This window comes from Lolium perenne, chromosome 2 (genome assembly GCF_019359855.2).
Source record: "Lolium perenne isolate Kyuss_39 chromosome 2, Kyuss_2.0, whole genome shotgun sequence".
Taxonomy (NCBI): domain Eukaryota; kingdom Viridiplantae; phylum Streptophyta; class Magnoliopsida; order Poales; family Poaceae; genus Lolium; species Lolium perenne.
In genome coordinates this window covers 92,665,903-92,686,410 of record NC_067245.2, presented here as the reverse complement: position 1 = coordinate 92,686,410, position 20,508 = coordinate 92,665,903, and the positions used below count along the sequence as shown (strand labels likewise).

General features: G+C 44.9%; 3 protein-coding genes across 4 annotated transcripts; 2 read left to right on the top strand and 1 right to left on the bottom strand.

The window, feature by feature from the left end:
- The first annotated feature begins 5,291 nt into the window (after positions 1-5,291).
- Positions 5,292-9,451, top strand: LOC127333274 (protein ACCELERATED CELL DEATH 6). 2 transcript variants are annotated; one of them, XM_051359652.2, is made up of 3 exons: positions 5,292-6,237; positions 7,993-8,525; positions 8,659-9,451. In XM_051359652.2, exons 1-3 carry the CDS (start codon positions 5,541-5,543, stop codon positions 9,382-9,384), a joined length of 1,956 nt encoding a protein of 651 aa, XP_051215612.1. In that variant the 5' UTR covers positions 5,292-5,540; the 3' UTR covers positions 9,385-9,451. The 2 variants fall into 2 exon arrangements, with proteins under 2 accessions (XP_051215612.1, XP_051215611.1); XM_051359651.2 differs by having other exon boundaries at positions 5,295-6,237; positions 8,650-9,451.
- A 3,428-nt stretch (positions 9,452-12,879) lies between these two features.
- LOC127333273 (syntaxin-132) lies at positions 12,880-17,598 on the top strand. Its single transcript, XM_051359650.2, has 13 exons — positions 12,880-13,102; positions 13,506-13,613; positions 13,773-13,829; positions 13,935-13,983; positions 14,100-14,188; positions 14,267-14,340; positions 16,111-16,153; positions 16,244-16,304; positions 16,406-16,431; positions 16,513-16,590; positions 16,699-16,779; positions 17,188-17,253; positions 17,371-17,598. Exons 1-13 carry the CDS (start codon positions 13,085-13,087, stop codon positions 17,530-17,532), a joined length of 912 nt encoding a protein of 303 aa, XP_051215610.1. The 5' UTR covers positions 12,880-13,084; the 3' UTR covers positions 17,533-17,598.
- A 140-nt stretch (positions 17,599-17,738) lies between these two features.
- On the bottom strand, positions 17,739-20,278 carry LOC127333272 (isocitrate lyase). The gene is made up of 4 exons (XM_051359649.2): positions 20,123-20,278; positions 19,771-20,013; positions 18,295-19,657; positions 17,739-18,145 (listed from the first exon to the last, which is right to left on the bottom strand). Exons 1-4 carry the CDS (start codon positions 20,150-20,152, stop codon positions 18,093-18,095), a joined length of 1,689 nt encoding a protein of 562 aa, XP_051215609.1. The 5' UTR covers positions 20,153-20,278; the 3' UTR covers positions 17,739-18,092.
- Between the last annotated feature and the right edge of the window lie 230 nt (positions 20,279-20,508).

Here is a 20,508-nt window from a genome sequence, read left to right as displayed (position 1 = left end):
GGAGTGTGGATCTGACTTGTGCAGACTATATCTTTTCTCGAACTCCGTATTGATCTTGTTGGATATATTTGAATATATCCCTTGTCCAGATTCTTCCTGTAATCCATTATTGTCTGTCTCTGAACCATGGTTCTTACTTTGATTCTTTGACTTCTTCCAACTCTATAAGCTTGTTTCCTTTCTCATTAAAGATTCAATGATTGAGACTTATTCTGATGCTGCTAGTCTCAACTGAAGACTAATTTAACAACATACTCCTAATTGGTAAATAGGTCTTTGTTTTCCCTTACTACCAAAAGTGCAATAATGGTACTTGGTAAGGTACTTACCATGGAAATGGTCTTTATAGTTTATTTTCACTATGAATGGATTAGACTCACTTAGTCTATCCAATCATGGGTTATGGTTGATACTTATAACTATTGTGGTTCCTTTAGGTTCCATGAAAGGAATCTTTCAAATGGACTTTAGTTTTGGTATGGTCAATCTCCTTCAGTCTTTGGCCTATTTGAGTTTTATTTGGTGTCAGGTATTTCCTTCGTCCTACTTCATTGAACTTAGCTTACTTGAGCTTTCGTACTTCTGAGTAAATACTACTCACTTTCTCAAGTTATAGTCCACTTCTTACTTCCTCGAGGTATAAACCTCGACTTCTGGTCTGACATCCTTCTGAAAGTAATGTTCGATAATCTTATGAAAATAAGATCGAACTTCCTCTCAGTTCAGACCTTCTTCTCCTATTTTTTATCAAAGTATTGAGTCATTGTACATCCAACTCAATCTTTACTCTACCCCTTTGAGTTTTCTTATGGTCTTCAACTCCTATTCTTCCAACCATTGGACTTATGGTTAGGATATTGGTCTAGGTCTAGTTTCTGGGTTGTACTCTTCTAAGGTCTTACGAAGAATATCAGTGGTGTATCCACTCAATTGTGGACATCCAATGTGAATCCTTCGACTAAATGTTTATAGGTCATTGTTATTTGGCTAATAAGGTTTTATTTGTTCACCACCTCTTGGTACAAATAATCCAATTATGGACTGCTTGATACCAATTGTGGCTATTTGTTATCTAAAGATGAACTCTATTATAGGTTCTGATCAACTGGACGAGACATCTTCTACTTTATCTCGCAGTATTGATCCTATATCAACTATGGTCTTCTGATACCAACAATGGTCTTCTTTGGATGTATATCCAAGGTTTAGCTCAAGGTTTGTCATTGCTTCTCTACTAAATAACATAGAACTCTCACCTCTCTAGGTTTGATGTATAATAATATGTAATAGAGAAGAATATATATTCCTAGGGTTGATCTCCTTGTCATGATTCCAAGAATAAAGTAGAATAGATATCATGAGGTTCATGGTAGGATCAAGGATTAGTTTAAGACAGGGAAAAGATATGTCAAGAATAGTTTCACCATTTCTGGTTACTTGATTTGTAATTGATTAGATGTTCTTATGTTATGACAAGAAATAACATGTTATGATCTTTGATAAGATCAAGTAATTGATCCTTGATTAAAGTGTTGTTGTGTTAGTTTTAACTCCATTTGATCTAAACCCTTACATCAAATCATCTCTACCCAAAACAAGGTTTTAAACAAAGTCACATTGAGGTTTATAGCGCTTGACTTGAAGAGCTACTTCAATTCCACCAAGATCAAGTGAAACTTCAGTTACTGCGACTGTTTTACTTTAAAGCGCGAAAATTCCCCAGATTTTCTATGCATGAATGCAATGCACACATCTGTTTCCTCTATTTTTGTAACCCCAATACCTGGGATATTACACGGTGGTTCGCGGCGGAGCCGTTGTTCCTGGGCGGTACCTCTACGGTGGCGGTGAGTGAGGACTTCCCGGTTGCCTCGGGGATCCTTTCGTCGATCCAAGGCGCATGGACAAGCACAAGCGGGCGGCGCATCTTCCTCTCATTCGGGGTACCGGAGATACTGGAGCTTAGAAGGACTGCTTTGTAATATCTACTATTTTTTGGACTTTTCTGTAAGATCGAATTATCTATGAAATTGTTATCTTCTCGCAAAAAAAAAACTGTTCACGTAGAGCCCTGTTCGCAAGCACATTTGCATGTTGAACCATATACATCAAGACAATTACTTTCTACCACTACCTTTTAGCTGCAATTCGTTCAACTTTAGCAGTCCCGATCCAAACGGGAAGCAATACTCCCTCAGTTCGGTAGTATAAGCCATTTCTTTTTCAAAAATCAAACAATGTGAACTTTCACCGAGTTTTTAGAAAAAAACTATCAACATCTTTTTTTCAAATCGGTGTCATTACATACATCATGATATATGTCTTCATATTGTATCAACTCTATGGTATCATTGTTTTTAATAGTTTTTTTAATAATTAAACTGGGTTAAAGTTTACATTGTTTGACTTTAAAGAAAGTTATATTCCTTATACTACGGAACGGGGGAGTGGAAAACTTAAAGTGTAGCCCGAGCTACATGTAGCCTTTTTTTTTACAAAATTCGAATACAATATTTAAAGTTTCAAATAAATCTGAAAAAAATCTGAATGTAGCCAATGATGTACTCTACCACTGTGCAAATTTTTAGGATGAAATATGTTACATTATAGGCTACACATAAATTCTGACAAATGTTGGAGGTTTCAAAATCTACATTGTTCACATTTTCAGATCCATGGATTTGTAAATTTCGCACATCCCAAAATACTGAGTTTTTCGTATTGCTTCTTTTTCAGAGTCTTAGAGTACATCATTGGCTACCTATAGAATTTTTGTTCCTAATTTTTTGAAACTATAAAATACCATTTTCGAAGTTTTGAGAAAACGGGCTAATAGCCCGAGCTACAAAATGCCACACTCACAGGGGAGTACTATTCTAAACATGGTGCGCATGATCCTTTTTTCTATCCAGGGTTTCTATATTCGTTTTAGCTTCCGCAAAAAAAAATGTGAAAACAAAAATGCACCACTTAGTTATGTCTGTATCGGCTCCGTTTTCATCACTGAATGTGGATATTGGTCAAGAGGATATCACGGCAATGGATATGTTATTGATAATAACCAATAGATACCAATTATCTGACATTTTTGCAGGTTATGCGAGGTCATTAAAGTGGATTATCCGATAAAAATTAGTCCAACTCCAAATAGTTGGACAAACTAGTTAGTTCATCGCCCCAACTAAGCATGGTAGCTCCTCGCGCCATGTCATGCTAGTATCCCTATTGCACATTTATACTATTATTATCACTCATTATTAACGTGTCCTTCTTTCTTAGAATTATTATGATGTTGTTTTAGCACGTAAAATGTTGTGTTGAACGAATAAGTGTGCATATTTAGATATAGTTTAGTGTTGACTATTTTCTAATCATGTTTTTATACAGAAGAAACAAAATTCTAATTTTGCGTGTGTGTATTTATTTAATTATCCACTGTTGATCTGAGTCCGCACCGAATCTGCTCGTTATCCATAGTCCGATATAATCCGCATCCGATCATTATCTGCTTTAATCCAAAACCGCCATAAAATATACTATAAAATAGCAATATCTAATCCAATTCCACCCATTTACACCGTAGGTAAGAAAAATCAAGCTCAAAGAGGATGGCCTAGACTGGGCTGGGCTTTGGTGCGTACATGGGCAAATGTACTAGGCATGGGCTTTGAGTAGTACTATAATGAATAGTATTAGTAATGTATTTTTTGTTACCGCATGGAGTTGGCCACCATTTGTGGCTTCACATCCCTAACTCTCTAACTATACCGGTAAACATCGCCTTGAATCAATATAAAGTCTAGCAGGTTACTTTCAAAAAAGAACTAACGAAGTACACTATTTACTTGGGTAGTTAGGAAAAAAAATCATATACGACCCAATATGGTAAGACCTGAGTGGTAGACCACATCTGACGCCACATATTTGTGCCCACTTGTTCTTCCGTTACCTGATTGAAATATTTTTTGCTACGTGTAAGATGTCAGATTGGGTCTACCGCTGGGTCGTACCAAACTGGGTCATATAGGGTTTTTTTCCGCGTAGTTAGCACTTACCCCTGTCTCCGCCTATGCTTGTAGTCTTGATCTCCTATATAATGTCACTCGATGTAACCCATGATGAAGATTTGATAGGTATTCGAGGAGCCAGCGGCATGTGATGGTACCTAGGCCGGTCAGGTGTTGCAGTCACCCGTAGTCATGCCACATCAAGTGGACAATCTCCGCAAACATCGTTAACAAATCTTTATGTCTTTGTCATTCCTTGATTTTTTGATCCTCGGTATAGGTCGATTGTGCACATATGACGACCACAACGCATATGAAAGAGTGCAAAAAATAAAGGCAAACTAACAACATAGTTATGTAACCAACATGTACAATGTTGCATGCTTATTTATGATTTTGTATAGCTTGCAAGTCTATGGTTTTGACAACATAATCTCTAGGGCAATCTTCTATACATTGTTTAGATTTTCTATAAATCATATGCTTGAATTTTACCAAATAAAAAGGTGGATCATTTCTAAATGATTAAGGATGAACTCTCAGAAAATATTCTGATAAATTTCCACCATTTAAAATTGTTAGGTAATTTTTAAAGAACTTTTTAGTCCAGGATTTTATATTCTTCAAGGCAGAACATTTACAATAATTTTTTTAAATAATTTTAGGGTAAATATAAAAATAAAAGTATTTCACAACATAAAATACAATAATACTGGTTACACATGCTCAATTTATATAATTTGGTAAGTCATTGTGCATCAAAGATCGTGAAAAGTCGAGAGGGTCTCAATTTTTTCTAGAGAAGTCAACAACGCCTCTGTACTTTTTATTTGGTAAAAGCTTAAGCTTACATTAGAAGACTATTACTCCTCCCTTAGAATTTGGCAGACGCACACACTGTTTAATATAAACTTTAACTATTAATTTGGTTAATAAAATATAAATTATATATCTAGTTATCTACAAAAGCTATACTGTTAGATTCATATTTCACAAAATTTTCCAATGATATATTTTGTGTAACATATAATTCATATTATATTGATTAAAATAATGGTTAAAATGTTTTATAAACTATATACAAGCCTGTTAAGCTGGTTGGGAGGAAGTGCAATTAATCAGTTAAGTTCCCATTTACCCTCTCAAAAGTATCCCAGTCTTATCCTAATACTTGCATAATGTGTTGTCCTCATATATGCAAAAAAAAATTCCTAGGTTTGATTTTTTATAACTTGTAAATATAACTGTCTGGAGCAAAAATAAAAAACTCTACTCCAAAAAAAAAAACCGGCGTTGAATAAAAGAACATGTGGTACATTACACAATTACTAAATCATCCAGGGGCAAATAAGAAAATGATCTGTATCCATTTATTGGCCGTTGCCACGTCAAGTTCCATGATTACTACTAGTAGTACTGTATTGTACCAGTACCACTTCACGAATCACGAGTGTGTACCGACATGAATCCGAAGTAAACCACCCATTTTCCCCCCTCTCGTCAACCGACGCACACACGAAGCACGAATGCACGATGGCCTCGCCCGCCCAGGCAGAGACCTCGCCGCCGTCGACACCGTCCACCATGTCCTGCGCGACGCCTCGGCCGCCGCTCGCCGGGCCAACCCTGAGCCCCGCGCTCCTCCGCGCGGCGCGCAGCGGCGACGAGCGGCGGCTCGTCAAGGAGCTCCTCGCGGACCCGTCCGCGCCCGACCTCGAGACCGCCGCCACCGCAGGAGGCAACACGCTCCTGCACGTGGCCGCGTCCGGCGCGCACGCGGCGCTGGCGACGCTCCTCCTCCGCCGTGCCCCCGGGCTCCTCGCCGCGCGCAACGCCGCGCTGGACACCCCGCTCCACCTCGCCGCTCGCGCCGGGGCCCACAAGGTCGTCGCTCTCCTCGTCGCGTCCTCCCCACCCACCTCGTCCGCCTTGCGCGCCCTCACCCGCGCCACTAACAAGCGCGGCGAGACGGCGCTTCACGAGGCGGTGCGGGGCGGGCACGAGGCCGCCGCCCGTGCGCTGGCCGCTGCCGACTCGGGGCTCGCGGGGCTGTGCGGCGGCGCGGGGGAGACGCCCATTTACATGGCAGCGGCGGGAGGATCCCTTGGGATGGTGCGCATTCTTCTGAAGTCATACAGCAAAGACGACGATGACAAGCTGCCCATAGTGGCTTCGTGCACTGGTCCGGGCAGGCGCACGGCGCTGCACGCCGCTGCGCTCACGAGCAACGGTGAGTGCCTGCCGAGATATAGCCTTAATTTCAAGATTTTTTTTGAGAAACACAGTACAAACGCAGACGCTCACATACACGCGCATACACTCACCCCTATGAACGCACACACGCACACCCTACCCCTATAAGCACCTCCGGAAGACTGAGCTAGCGGATTAGATCTTGAAACTTGACGAAGTCACCACAGGCGCCTCGCTGTCGACGGGAACGTCGCCTCCCACTGAATGAATATTCCGCCTTTATGAGACACACAGATGTCAAACCCGCTTAACTCTAGTGGTGAAAGACAACCACCCTCCTAACCACCCAACCTTAGGTTGGTTCTCTAGACGTTTGTACTACTATTTTGTTGGTCATTGGCAACTTGAGGTGATGCAAGATGCTTGCTTTAAGTCGCCTTTAATTTACTGGAATAATCTGTGGTTGCATTACAACTCAGTTGAGATTAGGAATTAGTAGATAATTGCTGGTAAAGCAAGTGATGCAGTATTTTTGAGGTTTAGGTTTCACGTGATGAAACTGATTTAGCTTGATTTTTTCAGAAAATAAATAATTAAATTGTAGAGTAGGTTGTACACTTGTTATCAACTAGTACATCCCACAGTCGAACCTACTGGGAGTAGTGATAGCAATGTTTGGATCGGGGTGTGGGTGTCATGAAGCAAGTTGTCAAGGGTAACATGATTGATTTGCGTTAGTGGGGTTAGTGCAGGTAGGCACTTTAGTGTGTGTGGCGCTGCAGGATCTGACTCTGTTCATTACTCCTCACATGCCAGGGTGGCTCATGAGAAAAATATAGAGTATCTGTGTGAAAAGTAACCTATATTCTTATTGAAAAGGATATCTAAGCATGGAATGTTGGAAATTTGTGTTTATATAAAAGAGAAATTTATTGGAGAAATTAAAGGGTGTGAATGGGCATGAGTTGAGAGCATGATAGATAGAAAGTGGGTTTCTTACAATCAGATAGAGTGGAACTTGACTGGGACTTGTATTGACTAAAACATGATAGGTCAATTTTTTTATTTAAGTTCATTAAATTATGGTAATTTGTAAACTACCAATCTACCATTCAAATCCAAAGTTGAGTCTAGCATCGAGAAATCAAATTCATTGTGAATTTGGAACCATTTTGATACTTTATCTGCATTTGAGTATGACACATGACTATAGATTGGGAAATACATATCTCCTTCCATTTGGAATTGGTCAACAAAATATTGTGTAAACAATTGCACAAACAGAGGAGCTATAGTGCAAGTACCTAAATTCACAGAGTGCCCTCAATATACTACACATATATTCATATCCGTATTTATCCAAATAGTTATGTTCTTTCTTTATTGATAAATGTGGCCCAGCCAGAATATGAAAGAGGGACCAAGTAGAGATTCTTTTATCATGTCAGCCTCAAAACTATGTTCCTCATTGAGCTTGACATGCTAAAGTTGCTTTCTGAATCTTCAAGGTTCATCATTATTTCTCGTTTGTGTTTGAGTGACACCTTTGATCAGCTACTTACTTTTGTTTTGTTTGCATCTCTCCTACTTTACCAAACAGTCCATTTTAATTTATTTGGGTTGAGTTAATTTCCAGTGAGCATGAATTGGACGATAAATGTTTTTCTCTCGAATGGCAACAACTCACATTTATTTCAACACAAGCTTATTGTGGATTCTCATAGTAGTATTTTGATAGAATGTTAAGTCGAATTAGTGAAGCTGAGATAGTTACTAAGTTCTTTAGTACCAGAAATGACACAGGAACTGTTGCAGTGGAATCCAGCACTTGCAAAAGAAGTTGACAGTTCAGGAAGTACTCCTCTCCATTATGTTGCATCTGCTGGAAACATTTCCGCACTGAAGCTGTTATTGAGATATGATACTTCTCCAGCCTATGTCCCAGATTCAAATGGATTGTTTCCTGTACATATTGCTGCTAAAATGGGATATGGTCAACTGATCTATGAACTCTCCAAACACTGCCCAGATTTTGATGAGAAGCTTGACAGTAAAGGAAGAAACTTCTTACATATTGCTGTTGAGCATAAGAAATGGAAAGTCGTTTGGCATTTCTGTGGTACCCCAGAACTCGACAGAATGGTGAATGCCATGGATTATGAAGGGAATACAGCTCTGCACCTTGCAGTCAAGAATGCAGATCAGATGATAGTGAGCCTTCTGATGTCAAATAAAGGTGTACTGCCAAATATAGTGAACAACCACGGCCTCACTGCCTTAGATCTTGCGGTACTAGCCACTGATAAAGGGATCAGTTATACACTGGTAATATTCTTAAGCTTACCAATTTGTTCTTGTTTCCACAAGCACAATAGTGTATTGTTGTTTTCTGTAAAGTATTTGCAATCCAGCTGCTTTGCTTTTCTGAAATTTTGATTTCTTCTGATAGAATCCACAGGTCATTATACTACGCTGTTTAGCATGGACAGGAGCTGTCCTTACTCCACGCCGCCTGGATCATTTCATAGATGAGTTCCACATTGGGAGAGCCTCTGGAAACGAGCTAAAGAAATTTAGCAACATTGCACAAAATTTAGTAGTTGGCTCGGTGCTTGTCTCAACAGTCACATTTGCAGCAGTATTCACTCTACCCGGTGGTAACATATCTGATGGTCATCCACATGCTGGTGCACCAATTTTATCACACAGATACACCTTCAAGGCATTTGTGATGGCGAACACACTTGCATTTGTCGGCTCCACGTTGTCCACCATCTGGCTCACCTATGCTGGATCAGAGCATGTTCATCCACTGCTTCGTAAACTCTACATGTTCTTCTCTGTAATGTCTATGGAGCAGGCGACGAGAAGTATGGTTGCAGCATTTGCACTGGGCGCTTATGTTGTTTTGAGCCCAGTTAGTGAGCGGATTGGCATTGTGGTATGCCTGTCTACCATCGCCACCCTATTGCTCCGCAACCCATCTAATTGGCAGCTGGGCTTCCTGTTTATGCCGATAAAGAGGAGATTGGGGTGGAGAGGAGTGTTTAAAGCCCATTTGCCGCAACAAACAAGGAGCCGGCTTACAGTAGGTGTTGGCTCCAATTTTGCATGCTTATTCCTACGAAGGATGCTTGGTATGCTATTTACATACAGCTTCATCTTTCTCTTAGCATTGCTATGAACTACGCAATGGGTGTTCCTCAAAGGTGTAACATACTATATGCGTTTATATAGCTGCCTTTTCTTAATGTGCTGAAGTGGTCGAAGTTGCTCCTAATGCAGTTCCTGCGTCTCTTTTTATAGCTCGCTGTGACATAGTTTGAGCATTGTTTCGGTATTCATTTCCCAAGAAACTTGTTTTCACGATTGAATACAGTAGTTCAACCCTACCTCAATTTAGCGACATGGAAATTTGAAATCATGGACTTGAAATTCTTTTTCTAACAACTAACCGACTATATTTAGGATCAGTTCTTTTGGGCTTAGGCTTGCGCATAAGTCACACTGGCTATAGCTACCAGAGAAATAGTGGTGAGAATAAGCTCAGTTTGGTTCTTTTCAGCTTCTCCTGTCCTAACTTATTGTCTCCGTCGTGTGATGTCAACTTCTCCTGTCCTAGCATATTGTTGCAGTTGTGTGATGAAAAGTCTGTAATCCCTCAAGATGAATTTGTGTTCTGATAAACTGTTTTAAAGTTGTTTTGTACTCTTTTTTGTATATATGATCATAAATTATTATTTCAAACATCATATTTCAACATTGCAATTAAAAATAGGAGGTCATTGTTAGTTGATTACAAGTTAAATAGAAGACATAAATAGGGTCTAATAATTCTAAGGAAACACACTCATAGCGATATCATTACTATGTAAATACCACGTGGACCACTAGGATACGAAGCACTCTTCTCATGAACATACCCTCTGGTATCAAATATGTTGAAATATTGATCCCTCATGCTGCTATCACGGATGTAGTCGTGTAGACACATGCAAGCAGTAATTATCATCTTTTGGATGGAGTTTTGTGTTGTCGAATGAAGATAGTTGAACGAATCTCCGCTGAAAGACCAAGGATGCCGCCTAGAGGAAGGGCGGGGGTTAATATGTGGCTTCAAAAACTTCTATGTTAGGGGCTTGACCAAGTGCGGAATAAAACTAAGTTTTACTTGTCAAGCACAAAGCCTATAAACTAGTGGCTGCCTATGTGCACCAACAACCTATGCTAAGCAAGATAAGCAACATGACGATGGCAAGATATATAACATCAAACATAAATGTCATCACAAAGTAAAATGAATAAGTAAAGAAGCTCGGGTAGAGAAGTAATCGAGGCACATAGAGATGATGATGTATCCCGAAGTTCAGTTGGAGCCGCGTGGAGGCACAAGGCACTCCAATGCCACGATGGCCTGGCCCGGTTAGTACCGGTCTGGCTACCGGCTCGATACGGACCTAGGCCCGGTACTACCGGCTGGGCTACCGGTCTGGTTCCGGGGAAGGTACATAGAAGAAACAAAACCAACAAAAAACCGACCGAACCAGAAAAAGAACCGAAGAAAAAACGAAAAAGCAGAAAAACCAACCCTGATGGGCCGGGTCCCGCGCCCCCGCACGCGCGTGGGGGTTAGGGCATCTCCAATGCAGAGACCCAAACGGACAGCGTTTTTCATCCGTTTGGGTCGTGCGACGGACACACGGATATCGCGCGGACGCGCACACACGTCCGCCTCCACTTTTATTCCCCAACGCCACAGACGACCCAAACCGAAGCCCTCTTTCGCTGAAGAGCTTGTGCCGTCGACGAGGACGGGCCGGGGCTGGCGGCGCTCCGTGAGGCTGGGGCCGGGGCTGGCGGCGCTCCGCAGCTGCGTGGCGGGCGAGGCCGGCGACGGCGCGGGCATGGCGAGGCTGGCGACGGCGCAGCAGCCCGTGGCGGCGAGCTCGGCGCGAGCCTCGACGGCGCCGGCGTGGCGCGGCTAGGGCGACGGCGCGGCCATGGCGCGGCTAGGCGAGGCCGGCGAGGGCAGGGCGTGCGTGGCGAGCCCCTCGACGGCGCGGCCATGGCGAGGCGCGCGAGTCCCGCCGCCGAGAGGCGCAGCCGTGGCGAGGCGAGCCCCGCGCGGCCAGACCTCCGCCATCCGCTCCCTCCCGCTGCCCCGTTCTCCTCGCGCGCGGCTGGCCCTCGCAGAGGCGGCCCGAGGTGCGGCGCGGCCTGGCCCTGCCGGCGCCCGCGGGGCGTGAATGCGCGCGGCGGCGTGGAACGCGCGCGGCGGCGTGGGTTGCGACGCGATCGGTGTGCAGGAGCTCGGCCTCCGCCCCGCCCGCGCGCACGGCCAGCTCCGGCCCCGCCTGTGGCCAGCCTCTGCCGCTCGTTTCCGTCGCGTCGCGGCCGTGCACCAAGAAGATCTTCTCCGACGTCCGCAGCGCGCCCAGCCGGCCATCGCCGCACGCTGCCCCGTCTCCGCCGCGCGCTGCCCGTCTCCGGGCGCGCCCAAACAGCAGCAGCGGCTGCGCGCGCGAGCACCCGCAGCGGCCGCATGGCTTCGTCCTCGACATCACCGGCCTGCTGCGTGGGCACTCGGTCACCAGCACCAGCAGCAAGCCCGGCATCCGTATCGCCTTTGGAGGAGAACAATGCGCACGTCGGCCCTCGCAGCGGCGTGCGCGCGATGCGGCGCGATGCGGCGGGACTCGGGAGCGGTTGGAGCGCGTGGCGTCGTGTGGTGGGCGCGGCACGGGGCGGCATCGAGGCGAGGCGCGGGCTCGCAGCGGACGTGCTCGCGGGAGGCGGCCGGTGGCCGGCGTCATGGCGAAGGCGCGGCGTGGGCGTAGTTGTAGCGCGGGGCAGCCGGCTCCAACGGAGGCCGCGCCTGTGCCTGCCTCGCCGGAGGCCGCGCTCGCGATGCGCCACGCCGGAGGCCGAGGCCGGGACGCCGTGCCGCGCCTCGTGCTCGCCTCGCCGGAGGCCGCACCCGCGATGCGGCTCGACGGAGACCTCCTCCCACAGCGCGCGCCGTGGCGCGGCACAGGGCGGCGTCGTGGCGCGGCGGAGGGCGGCGTCGTGGCACGGCACAGGGCGGCGTCGCGGCCGACGTGCTCTGCCCGGCGGCGCGTCTTGCTCGGCGGCGCTCGTTTCTGCTCCGGCGACTTCCAGCATGACTGAAAAAAAAGGAGACGGCGGCGGCAGGGGTCTCCAGGCGAGGGTGGCGCCGGAGCTCGGCTAGGTGAGCTCCAATCCGGCGAGTAGCGTTGAAGTTTTTCATGGAGGAAAAGCAACAGAGGAAGACAGAGGAGAGAGAGAAGGCTGGGACCATGCGGTTGCATTTTGTGTCTCTGTCACATGGGCCAGGACGCGGACACAGGCGGATACAATGGACGTCCGCGTTCGTCCGGCTCGCCCCAAAAGACTCCTAAATTTGGTCCAGCTTTGGGTCGTGCCGGACGCTACGTCTGCCCGTTTTTAATTTGGGTCGGCCCGTTGGGAGCAGATTTTACCCAAACGGACCAATCTAATGTCCGTTTGTCCGTTTGGGTAGCCTGGTTTGGAGATGCCCTTAATCCGCTCGGCAGCTGGGCAGGAAATAGGTCCTGTGGCCAGTTTGCCTTCGCTGCGAAGGAGGGTCTGTTTCGGGACTGCCCTGACGGGTGTGTGGAGCCCTCCCAAAGCAAGGAAAGGAATTAACGTCGCTTTTAACTTGTTACTGAATCCGGCTGTCCTGGACTAGTTAATGATTTGGTTCCATCGCTGGCCGGCGTTCCACTCCAAGACGATCATTCCAATGTCGCCCTCACCGCATACGTTTTCTTGATCTCTTCTTCCTCTGGCTCTCTCTCCCTCTGATCTCTTCTTCTGGGTCTCTCTCTCCACGCGAAGTCAAGATGAACAATCTTCTGACGGTAATGTTCTTTTCAGTTTACAAGATCATTTCTGTTGAGATGATGCGGTTCCTTTTCTTTCGTGCGTTTCGTTTTCTCTCTGCCAGCGGCAGTAAAAATCAGCAAACAAAAAAGTACTGTACATACAGTTCACGCGAACTGCTTTACAGTTCGTTTTACTTTTCTCCTGGTGTCATCATAGGTCGGTAATTGCTAATTAGGGGCGCCTGCAAAACCCTGGATTGATTTCCTGATAAGTCAAATGTGAGACCTCATATTGTCTTGCGTTTAGTCCTTTTTGTTGAAATTTGCAGTAAAATGAGTCAAACCTGCAATTACTTTATGATTCTTTCTTCAGGGAAGCAGTTACTGTATGATCGTTGTTGATATCGCTGTTGACGCTTTTCCATCAATCAAATTGTAGGATTCTTTTGAAATGGACGAGAAACCCCCCAAGGAGAGGGACATCGAGATGGGGCGTCGGGACTCCAAGAACAGATCAGATTATGGACTCGAGGACTTCTTCGAGGAGGTCTGTATGTTGTCTAGTCCTCCTTGAAAACCAAATTATTACCGATGTAATTTTTTATGTCAACACAATTGCGCAGCCACAGAGAAATTGGTGTTTAAGTGTTATTATCTGTAGAAATTCCTCGCCCTATTGTTCTTAAAGTAAGGTGTCTTGATCTAGGTCAAGGAGATCGAGATGCTGCTGGAGAAGATGTCCAACATAGTCAAGAAACTTCAGGTATATTTTGTTTCTAGAAATGCTAAGTCCCCATGACTACTTCTACATCACCCTGGCCTGCAACTTGTACTATTGGAGTAAATTCCTTCTTTTGATTCACTATAGGAAGCAAATGAGGAGTCAAAATCAGTGACTAAAGCCTCCGCAATGAAATGTGCGAATTCCACTCGTTGACTAGTATTTCTACTTGGATTTCTCTTTTTGGCAAATGATACTTGCATTTCTAAATGGTAAAATCTAATCGCAAAATTTATATGACACATGTTCCAGCAATCAAGGGGCGGATGGAGAAAGACATTGACGAAGTGGGGAAGATTGCACGTAACATAAAAGTGAAGTTAGAGCAAATGGACAGAAATGTACTGACTGATATTAACCTTTCAGCATATGAATTCACCTGATGATGTTCAGCGCTCACTCTCATTTCCTGTTTGCAGAATCTTGCTAACAGAAAGAAGCCAGGTTGTGGGAAAGGCACAAGTGTAGATCGATCGAGGATGTCTATGACCATGTAAGATATCTGTCACTTTCTTGAGTAAATTTAATAATCGACAGCAGACTAGTACATAGTACAACTGCTTGGTGCTAGGATAAATCATACAAGACGATTACAACTTGCTACTCCCTCCATACCGGATTAATGGACAATTACGCATTTCGAGAAATATGTTTGAATATAAATTTGGTCAACAAAATATGAGATATATGCCACAAAAATTATACCGTTGGATTCGTATTCAAAAAATGTATCCAATAATATAATTTTTTAATATATATTTTATATTTTGTTGACCAAATTAGTAGTCAAATTTGTTTCTCAAAGTGCGTATTTGCCCATTAATCCGGTATGGAGGGAGTAGAAAACATAACAGCATTTATGTTATCTCTAGGAAACATAACAACTTACGAGGCTACAATCTAGATCCAACTAGGGTTTCGATTGATCCATCAATCACCGCAAAGAAAAAATCAAACAAGCAGTCTACATCTTCTGGGATGGCTGGCCTATTACCAGTTTAACCAGTAATTCCTGAAATAACTTTAATGTTAAAAAGAACGAATATTTATATAAAAAAGATAAATATAAATTAAAGTTATATTTTTATTTGGGCATTTATTTTTCGATTTAATGTTGTTAATCTAAAAAATCTAATAAACATGAAATTATAACCACAGGAACTTTTTAGCTTACTAGCAACAGTATATGAATTGTGCCTCTCAGTGTAGAGTATGCATTTTTGTTTGGTGCCCAAATTGGGGCATATGGTATTTCGTCTCTTGCGTAGTTGGTTGTACAAATTATGGTTATTTCATTCATCCTTTCTGCCAAAATTTGGACAAAATGGGAATCTCTAGCAAATTTATTGCCAAGCCAGTCGTTGGCAAATATTCGTACGGCTTCTATACGGTGAACTAAACATACCCATAATGCCACCAGATTTAGAACTATGGATTAAAAAAATTATTGCGAACATTGGTATTTTTATAAATATCTAAAAGTGATTAGAGAACACTAATATTTTAAATAGAACCGTAACATTTTATTACAATACATTGTAAAATGAAACAAATAAAGTCAACAATCATAGTTCATGTCTAAAAATGATCAATACTTCAAAAGAAGGTTGTAGGTGATAATTATTACGGTGTTATTAAAACATTAAACATGAGATCAAATTGTTTAAGACATATTGATAGTCAACTTTTACCACTATGTTAGATAGGTGGCTAAGACTAATTACCGGCAAACCCTATTTCATACCTTTTTTTATATTGGAATGGATATATTTAGTATTTTTTTATTTGAGATGTTCTAGCGACATGCATACTTATCTCAACATTATCAAGGGCGCTGAAAACCTTCTAATATCAGGCATTCAAAATTGATTGGGAGATACTTTAGATGATTCGAGGCATAATATGGGGAGTGTTTTCCCCATTGAAGTACTCCAAAAATCTGCACTTAGCGCTCTCTTCTATCTTATGAGGTCCTTAATCATCTCCCTTAAAAACATAAACAACAAAAGCTAACATAGGCTAAATATAGCCTGCACGATCGTAAAAATCCCTCGAATAAGATAACAAAGAATCCAAGACATATGGTATCCTGCTGTGAGGGTGGTCTTCAGAATCCAAAAGAGGATTAGGGGAAGTTTAATCTTTATTCATAACCATTGGATGGAGAATTATGAAATTGATTAAACAATTTGAGCTTCTTAGATTTAAACTAACCTGTTCCAGCAAAAAAGTATGAACTTTGACTAGTTCTTGCTTACGGCAGTGCACTTAAGAAGAAACTCAAAGAAAGGATGAACGATTTCCAGGTTAGATTATCTAAATCACTTCCCATCTTGTGTGCCAAAAAAAATTATTGTCTTCCAGTATACTGGTATACTAATCCATGTTCACTGCAGAATCTAAGGCAAACAATTCAACAAGAATACCGAGAAGTTGTTGAGAGAAGGATATTCACAGGTCTTTTTTAAAATTATGGCTTCATTCTCTTGCTGATTTATAGTTTCGAATTTGATTTTCTTTGCACCCTTTCATGGCAAAACTGAATCTTAAAATTGCAGTCACTGGGACAAAGCCTTCTGATGAGGTGAGGATGCTAGTTCTACTACATTTGGTACATGGAAATGCATTGCATTTCTGATTTTAGTGTGCCACAAAACATGACTAGGTGATTGACAACCTGATTGAGACCGGTAGCAGCGAGCAGATCTTCGAGAAAGCAATTCAAGGAATTGGTAGAGGACAGGTCAATTAACGTTTACTATTTCACGAACTATTTATGTGCCTTCCTCATCTCATATTATTGAGTCTGTCGATTCTTACTTTATTTTTACAAATTGTCGTCGGCGGATAGATTCTGGCCACGGTTGAAGAAATTCAGGAACGGCATGATGTGGTCATGGATATTGAGAAAAAGCTTATAGAATTGCAACAGGTAGTTGTTTTTTTTTGGCAAGAGTGCTTCTTTTGGCTTTCTGTTTTTTCACTTTCTACTGACATGGTAAAAAAAAATTCAAATGATTCTTCCATTATAGATTTATAGATCAAAGATTGTAGAAGTATTTAGGGCTACCTCATATACTTATAACTGAGCACATATAGATAGAGTTATTACTAGACTCAGGTTGTATTTGGCATTATGGTGGAATATGACAATCCTGTTGGACTAATTATATTTTGAATATTTTTGCCAGCATTTAATTATTTCCACTCCTAATTTCTTCTGGTAGACTATCAAGTAAATACATACATCACAGGAGCACAGTTTGGCAACCACAAACTAGCATGTCTGAAAACCCAAATCGACGCTTGCTTTACTGATGGTATACGTCTTTTCACTCAGATTTTTTTAGACATGGCAGCCCTCGTCGACGCACAAGGAGAGATATTGGACAACATAGAGAGCCAGGTCCGTTACTTCTTTTTGTTTTGCTTGCCAGTCTTACCTACTAGGAATTTTTTTAAAGTTGAACAGTGTGTCAGGAAAGTTTGCCATTCATGCTTGCTGTTGCATTTCAAACTTCAGGTTCAGAATGCTGTAAACCATGTGCAAACTGGTACTGAAGCCCTGCGCAGCGCCAAGAGCATGCAGAAGAAGTCGAGGAAGTGTATGATGATTGCTATTATCCTTCTTCTCGTCATTGCAGGGATCATCTTGCTTTCAGTTCTAAAGCCTTGGGCCAAGTAAGAAGATATACCCTCTTTGCGGGATGTATGTCGCAAACATATTCTTCATCAACTTCCTTTAAACAAATTCAGGGAGCCTTTCTGATATGCTTTATTTGTGGAAGGTTCGATTATTCATGTACTAGCTAGTTGCAGTGATATGTAAGATAAAGTTTTAAGTCTAAAGTGGAACCAAGAAACAGTTCCTATCTTGATAAGAGAATCACGAAACAAATGAACACTTATTAATGGAAGATAAAGTTGCATGCTTGTTGAGTTTACATGCATATATAAGAGTACTCAACAGCAATTGATGTATGTATACAACTCATTGATGATTTTAAAGACATCAATATAGTTTAGGTACCCCAATTTCAGATTTCCAATTGGAGCCTGACACAATTGATAGGAGTATGTAATGTAGCTAGACAATGGTTAAACCAACCACCGATGCCAATAATAGTAGTAGATTGATTTGTGAATTTTTCTAATTCCGGGAGCTGATGTGATCTGATGCCGCTTTTATTATATTCTGTAGAGATTTCTTTCTTCCTAGGAATTGTTATTCTTTTCCACTGCTCATCACATCCTGGACTTGGCTCCCGGCTTAGTCCAGAACTGGTCTTCAGTAACTCCTGCAAGCACATCAGAGTATCAGAGATTTGCTTAGAGAGCTAGAAGAACAAGAAGAAATATAAAACATGCATGACCAAGATAATTCTGAAAAAGAACATGTGCAAATAAGATTATGTCCGCAGCTAGCATAGGATTAGCAGGGACTTGCCTTTGCCCATGGCTGCGGTGGAGGAGATGCCGCCCTGCACGGTCTTGAGCACCCTGTCATAGAAGTTTGCTCCCGACCACTTCTGATGCTCCAGCGTCTCCACCCCGTTGTTCCTCTCCTCCCTCTGGATCCTCTCCACGTAGGCCAGCATGCCGCGCCGGGCGAAGTCCCGCGCAAAGGTGTCGGTGACGAGCGCGTCGGCGTGGAAGCCGGCGAGCGTGATGAACTGCCACACGTAGCCGAGCTTCGCGACGTGAGGGATGAAGGTGGCCATGCCGGCGTCCGTCATGCCGGACGCATCCCAGTTGAAGGACGGCGAGAGGTTGTAAGCGAGCATCGTCTCCGGGAACGCCGCCTTCACGCCCTGCGCGAAGGCCGTGCACTCGGCGATGTTGGGGCTCGACGTCTCCATCCACAGCATGTCGGCGTGCGGCGCGAAGGCGCGCCCGCGGACCACGGCCGCCGCCACGGAGCCCTGGAAGCGGTAGAACCCTTCCCTGGTTCGCGGCAGGTCCCAGTCCCAGAACACGGACGCCACGCCCAGGCTCGCGGCCACCTCGCGCGCTTGCTCGTTGGATAGGCACTTGTCGTAGCTGGTGGCGTTGCTCCACTCCTGGAGCTTGCGCTGCTTGTCCTGCTCGCTGGCGCTGAGGCTGGCGATGGCGTCCTTGACGCAGTCGGTGAACGTCTTGAGCTGCGCCGACGCGGTCCACTCGTCCTCGATGGCCTGGAGCTCCATTCCGTTCTTGCCGGCCGCCATGGCGTCGGAGAGCACGGCGGTGAGGCTCCGGCTCTTGAGGCGCGGGTTGGTGGCGCCGAGGATGAACTGGTGATCGCGCGCGTCAATGTTGGTCTGGATCAGCGTGGCGGCGACGGCGTCGGTGCGCGCGACGAGGACGGTCTCGACGCCCATGATGTCGAACTGGAGCCGCGCGGCGACGAGGCGGTTCACGTGCTCTGAGACCGCGACGAGCACCTTCCCGGCCATGTGCCCGCACTTCTTGGTAACGGAGGACTGGTCCTCCAGGTGGACCCCCGCGGCGCCGCGCTCCACGAATAGCTTGCAGAGCTTGACGGTGGCCGTGGCGCCCCCGAAGCCGGTGTCGCCGTCGGCGATGATGGGCTTGAGGAAGTCGACGAAGGGCACGTTCGCGCGCTCGGCGCGGGGCAGTGACATGCGCGCCTCCTGCTGCTTGCGGTCGTGGTACTGCTGCGCGAAGAAGAGGTGCTCGACCTTGTTGGGCACGGTGTCGTAGGGGTAGTCGGCGAGGTCCGGCCCCGGCTCGTTGGTGGAGGTGTGCGTGGACGAACACTGCCACCCGGAGACGTAGATGGTGTCCAGATGCTTGGCCATCATCGTCACCTGCACGCACGATCAAATTAGGCAAGACGTATATGTCGAACGAAACGAATCGCCGCTTTGACCGGCATGACCTTGCCGCGCCGCCGAGGTAACGAATTGCTTGCATTACGTACCTGGACGGGATCGAGAGCTCCGAAGGTGCGTGACGCCGTGCCGGCGGCCTGGTGGGCCTTGAGCGTGCGCCAGAGCTTCTTGGCCATTTCGCCGGAGGCGTAGCTCTGGCGGAGCGTGCCGCGGAGGAGGACGATGTCACGGGCGGTGTAGGCGCGTTTGGTGAGCCGGAACCTGTCCGTGTTCCACCATGCCCCAACCTCCGCCACCTCCGCCTCGAACCGCCCTTCCTCCTCCTCCATGATCTGCACGTCCATCGTCAGACAACAAAATTACCCAACAATGGCACGCTTTGCATGTCGTATGATCTTCAAAACGAACGCATGCATTCACAACAGGATAACAAACACTCACCAGAGAAGGAACGGAGAAAGGCGACGCCATGGCTGGACTCTGGAGCAGTACTGGGAGGGCTATGAACTCGAGGAAGATGAATGCAGGTGAACTGCGTGCATGCCCTTGCCTGGCTGCTTCGCCTCGATCGTATTTATAGGACAGGGCGACGTCGATCTACGGAGTAGAACTAGAAAGATAACAATGGATTCACTCGTGCAACTGTGTAGCGTCCAGAGCTTGATCGCGTTCGAGTTGACGTTTCGATGCTTATCGTGGAAGTTGGCATGCTGCTGTGCAGCCATGCAGGCAGGTGATCGATATAGTTGCAACCGTGAGTTATGATTGCCACGTCGATGCTGGTTTTTGATCAGTTACGCGCCCCGACAAGATTTTATCCACGCGTA